Raw genomic sequence first — 5,700 nt, 5'->3', positions numbered from 1 at the left:
CCCCCCCCCCCCCCGCCCCCAGTTGGGAAGGAATTAAAGCACTTTATGATTTTCCCATGGTGACTAACAGGGCTTGCTGTGCAATATGTTAGAGTGGTGTTTTTTGTTTTTTTAAAAATATATTTTATTGATTTTTTACAGAGAGGAAGGGAGAGAGATAGAGAATTAGAAACATCGATGAGAGAGAAACATCCATCAGCTGCCTCCTGCACATCTCCCACTGGGGATGTGCCCGCAACCCAGGTACATGCCCTTGACCGGAATCGAACCTGGGACCTTTCAGTCCGCAGGCCGACGCTCTATCCACTGAGCCAAACCGGTTTCGGCTAGAGTGGTGTTTTACCATACTTTTTTGGATAAATTTGTGGAACTCATTATTTATTTATTAACAAAGATTTTAACTGGCTTTTAGAAAGAGACAAAGACATCGACTTGTTGCTCCAACTCATTTGCGCACTGGTTGATTCCTGTACGTGCCCAGACCTGCGCAGAACCTGCAACCTTGGCTAATCGGGGGCCTCTAACCAACTGAGCCACCCTGCCAGGGCTTGGAACTCATCTACAATAAAAGCTTAATATGCCAATTAGACCGGATGTCCTTCCGGACGACCTTCTGGAGGAAGCTGGGGCTGCGAGGGAAGCCTGGTGTGGGGTCTGGAAGCCCTGCCGCGGGGAAGGAAGAGCTACTCTTGCAGGAATTTCGTGCATCAGGCCTCTAGTGTTGTAACACTCGAACAGATGTAAACACCTAACTTACACTCCTCTTGTTCCTTTCTGCCTGTGTGACTAACTGTGGATGTTGCATAATGAAACCAAATAAACCCATGAAGTGTGTGTGGCGGGGAGAACCCCCGAGAGGGGCAAATCTGAAGGAATGGATCCATCTTCAGAATGCTGGCCCCGGAACCAACATTTCTCGCCGTTTGACTCACCTCTGGTCTGTTCTAGAATTAAGAGCAGAAGGACTATTTATTTCACTTAGAAGCGGGAATAACAAGAGCCAGGCTCCCCGCGCAGGCCCATCTCCAGGTTCCCGCGCCCGGGCACCCCCACCGCCCAGCAGGTGCGCAGTAGGCGAAGCCGGGGCGACCCTGCTGCTCCCTCGGAAGCGGCGCGACCGGCGACACTTCACAAGCCAGAGCTGGAGAGGCCGCGGCGCATTCAGAGGGAGGAAGGTGCCAGGGTCACGCGAAAGCGCCTTGAGCAGGGATTTAGGGCACCGGCAGGTCGCCCCCCTCTGGGCCTCAGCTTCCCTCATGACCCTCAGGGATTTGGGGTACACAGGGGGTCTCAGACTTCAAGGTCCACCTGACTCTGGCCTGACGAGCTCTCTAGCTTCACTTCTCAGAACAGCCGACACGAGCCACGCCCCCGACCCGAGCCTCACGGTGCAGAATGGCCGCCCGTCCCCGGGCGCGGCACTTACAGCCCTGATGGACGCCAAGCCCACCAGTCTCTGCCGCAGCGACCCCCTCATTGTCGCCATCTTGGCTCAGCTGACCCGGCGGAGGCCGGGGGAGGCCCGTGGGGCCCACGTGACTACACACCTCCAGGTGGGCGTGGTCCCGCCTGAGGGGCGGGCCTCCGAGCGACGCGATGGCGCGTGACGCCCTACGCTGGCCCCGCCCCCTGCCCTTCCGCCTCGATTCCTCCCGGCCGGCTCTTCCGGACTCGTTCCCTGGTGTTTCTAAGGTCCGTGTCATTGCCCGGTGAAGTGAGACCTAGGCCTGTAAAGATGAACAAAAATTAGCCAAAGCTTTTGTCTTCATAGGCTTAGAGTCTGAAAGGTGTGGGAAGACATATTAATAATGTCGATGAAAGAATGGTCAGTCTATAGAAAACTCTTCTCGTTTGAGCCTAATTTTGAGGACATGCCAGGAAGCAAAATCTCAATGAATTAAGTAAATGCTCTGAAGAATTGCGGTTTTGGAACTTTATACATTAGAATCAAAGAAGGAGCCGTAAGGAGGGTTATATGAAATCGATTGGTGGTAGATGAAGAAGGCACTAGAGCCCTAGCCGGTTTTGCTCAGTGGATAGAGCATCAGCCTGCGGATTCCGGTCAAGGGCATGTACCTTGGTTGCGGGCACATCTCCAGTAGGGGGTGTGCAGGAGGCAGCTGATGTTTCTCTCATGTTTCTAACTCTATCCTTCTCCCTTCCTCTCTGTAAAAAATCAATAGAATATATATATTTTTAAAAGGCACAAGAAACAAAGCAAAAACACTAACAAGAAGAAAGCAGAACAGTAGGAAATTTCTAGGATTGGATTAAAAACAAAACAGAAAGACACTTCCTTTACTTTGGTGGGTACAGGATAGTTAATAATTAACATGCACAGTACCTAGCGGTGGTATGTGGACAGTAACAATGAGGAGCTCGCTCTGTGGTCTCCTGCTCTGTTGGTCTTGTGCTTTGGTGCCAGAAGTTGTGCCGCTGACATTTCAAAGTTACGTATGCTAGACACACAAAGACGATAAATATATAGGCTCAACGTACAAACTGACCTTTGTCAAGTAAGCTACAGGCCTATGATGTGACTAACCACCATGACCCACTTTAGTTAGGAATTTTTATGTTCAGACCATCCTGTATGGTTATTTTCGGTCACCAGTTTGTAAGGCCTGCCATGCACCTCCTCCCTCCCCGAGGTGTCAGGTTTAGTATGTGGCCCTTTTTTTAATATATAATATTTGCATAATTACTACCTTTCACAGTAAGATGAAGCATTGCTATTTGCCACACACACACACTGTTTGAGTTCTTTGCATGTATTAACTTATTCATCACTATCTTCAGAATTCAAATGCTGGTAGTTGACTCTAGAGAGAGGCATCCTTTGCTTTCATACCTTGAAGAATAAGTTAGACATCCAGGTAAAGAGGATACAAGAAAAGCTTTCCAGGCAGAGAGCATAGCATATGCAAAGACTCTGAGGCAAAGAATTCTTAGAGCAGTGTTTTTCAAAATACATGTTGTGGTCATAATATTAACGTAGTGGATACCAACTTAAAAAAAAAGTTGTGCATTGTATAAGTACTAAGTACTGCTTTGCAAAACTTTTGTTATTACATATGTCAGATAAGCTGCAATGTAAAATAAATTTCTTACTGCAGACAGTAATTAGAAGTGTTTGAAAACTTGTTTTGGAAACATGAAAATAAGGCCAGAATGATTGGAGAGCAGAGAGGGAGTAGGAAGGGGACTTCCTACTAAAATGAGAGGGATTAGCAGGCACCATACCATAAAGCTTTGGAGATTTATATCAATGACAGCTATCCTGCCCTCGACGGGTGACTCGGTGGTTGGAGCATCTTCCTGTACACCAAAAGGTTTCAGGTTTGATCCCACATATAGGAGGCAACAAGTCAATGTTTCTCAGATGGATGTTTCTCCCCCCCCCCTTCTCTCTAAAATAAATTTTTAAAAAATCCTCAGGTGAGGATTAAAAGAATAATAACAGCTATCCTAATAGCGATGCATTTGAAGGGTTTTAAGCAGGAGATATAATCAAACTTGCATTTGTAAATAGTCACTATGGCTACTATGTGAGTAGATCTGCAATGGGTGAGTGCACTAAATGGCATTCTCAGGGGAGGCAGAGAATGCACTGTCTCTGCCTTCAAGGGGCTCAGATTTTAGCGAGGGAGAGAACAGAGATGATAAGTGTTCTGTATGATTCCGCAGCACTGATAATTTCCTCCATCATAACAGTTAAAGCACTACCCACAGAATTTGCTAACCTGTAGCTTGAAACCCAAAAATACTAGCATGGTATTAAATTAAATGACTTTCAAGACTTGTACACTGAAAACTACAAACCGCTTTCACATCCATGTTTCTCTCTCCCTTCCTCTTTCTAAAAATCAATTTCAAAAGAATGGTACCGGAAGTGAGGAAGAGAAAACCAAAGAAATTACATTTTTTGTTCTGCATTAAAGAGGCATGACTGGCCCTTTTAAAACACAGACACATAAAGCTATAAGCAGTCCACATAGAAACTGAGGAAAGAAAACTATAACATGTTTTTTGGTAGAAATCATTTGACATTAAAATTTATTTATTTGATTATATTTTAAAAAGCAGCGCAGAATCACATCCATTTTCTTCATAGTATCACTGTACAGACTGAATTTCAGAGCCCTTAGTTGGCTTTGGAAACTTCTGAAGAGCTCTTAGTCTAGCATGCCCTTCTTTTCCCTCCAGGCTCTCCTGCTCTTTCAGGAGGTGCTGGTGACAGTCGATGCTAGATAAATAGCATGTGGTTGAGCTTGCCAAACCCTTTAAACCTTCTCCCATAGGCAACAAGGTGAACTGGCTTACTCTTTACCCGAAGTCATTAAGCAAGCCAGTTATCAAACAGAGAATGGAGGAGAGATTCCACTGTAGATAATGTCCAAAGTTCAGGAAGAATGGACTCAGATAGCTTTAACTGTTTAGTCCCTTCTTCTGCTGATGAGAGAGGTATGCCAGCAAGGTGGCTCAGATCTTTGATCCACTGATAGAGCAGTGCACTCAGTTCCTTTGATTAAGGTATGTAGGAAAAGCCATCTCTGAGTAGAGAAGAGTAGGTTATTTCAAAGATGGGACTGCAAGAAGAAAATCAAAACTGAGCAGCAGGCAGTGTTGCTTTCCTCTTGACTCCAATGATCACTCCACGCCCATCATCTTTATGGTCCAGGCAAACTCAACTGGAAGAGCAGAGGGTGGTAACTGGGGCAAATAAATGAGGAGACCTCCAGGTGGATTTGTGGACCACTCCAGATCTTTTTGGATTCCCAGCATCATTACCTGAAGAAAGCAAAAGGCAATGGGAAAAACAATGCATTAATGAGGACAGAATATGGTCTGAACATGGTGGAAAACAACCAAGCTGGGCCTGGGAAGGGAAGACCGTCCAAAACAGTGGTCGCCAACCTTTCAGACCCCACAGACCACCAGTGGTCCACCAGGTGGGTCTAAAAGGGGAATAAATATGGGAGAAACCTGGGGAAGAAGTAAGTAGAGAAAACCTACCAATTCCTTTTTAAAAAGTTACATCTTTGGATTAAAAACCAAGATGGCGGCATAGGTAAACACCGGAGTTTGCTGCCTTGAACAACCACTTCAAAAATACAACTAAAAGACGGAATGGACATCATCCAGAACCACAGGAAGGCTGGCTGAGTGGCAATTCTACAACTAGAAGGAAAGAGAAAAGCATACCGAGACTCAGAGGAGGCGGAGTGCGGAAGTAAAATACTAAGGTACAGAGGCGTACATGGAGCGGGCTGGCGGGTGAGGGTGCGGTTGTCGTTTTCAATCAGGAGGGAGTCTCAGGCTCTGAGCTCCAGTTCCAGGCGAGTCTCTGGGGACCCAGACTCATACAGGAGAAGCGGGACTGTCTGGCATTGGTCGGAACTCGAAGGCAGCTTTCTCTCAGAGGGGCTTGGAGCCATTGCTGAGATACTGAGAAGCTGGGCCTCATTGAGCAGGCATACTGCTAGCCCCGCCCTGTTGATCCAGTGGAACCCGCCCTGCCCAAGCCCTGTAGGGAGGCTTTTGCTGGATAGCCTCAGGCAGAGGATAGATTAGCACCTCCCTAGAGATCCAGGAACCAGTGTACCCAGAGGTCAGAGTGGGACCATCAAGTTTGCAGCTCCGGGGAACCATAAAGGACACACTCAGGGGGCAGACTCAGTGAGCACCAAAGCCCCATTG

At 46.9% G+C, this 5,700-nt stretch overlaps 2 protein-coding genes across 3 annotated transcripts in view; both read right to left on the bottom strand.

Moving 5' to 3' along the window:
- The window catches only part of HMGCL (3-hydroxymethyl-3-methylglutaryl-CoA lyase), a 13,995-nt gene extending 12,452 nt beyond the window's left edge, over window positions 1–1,543 (bottom strand). Inside the window, exon 1 of one of the 2 annotated variants that reach the window (XM_006777556.2) lies at window positions 1,427–1,543. In XM_006777556.2, the coding sequence (XP_006777619.1) occupies window positions 1,427–1,486 (60 nt within the window). In that variant the 5' untranslated portion in view covers window positions 1,487–1,543. Of the gene's footprint in view, window positions 1–932; window positions 1,405–1,426 lie in introns of those variants that run through there. The other variant, XM_006777557.2, reaches the window with a different exon arrangement.
- A 2,480-nt stretch (window positions 1,544–4,023) lies between these two features.
- Window positions 4,024–5,700, bottom strand: part of FUCA1 (fucosidase, alpha-L- 1, tissue) — a 20,370-nt gene continuing 18,693 nt past the window's right edge. The window contains exon 10 of the mRNA XM_015557197.1: window positions 4,024–4,791. Coding sequence (XP_015412683.1) covers window positions 4,651–4,791 — 141 coding nt within the window. The 3' untranslated portion in view covers window positions 4,024–4,650. The remainder of the gene's footprint in view (window positions 4,792–5,700) is intronic.

The sequence above is a fragment of the Myotis davidii genome, unplaced genomic scaffold (genome assembly GCF_000327345.1).
Source record: "Myotis davidii unplaced genomic scaffold, ASM32734v1 scaffold149, whole genome shotgun sequence".
NCBI classification, from domain to species: Eukaryota; Metazoa; Chordata; class Mammalia; order Chiroptera; family Vespertilionidae; genus Myotis; species Myotis davidii.
The sequence above is the reverse complement of the archived record's forward strand: the minus strand, read 5'-3'. Positions and strand labels throughout refer to the sequence as shown.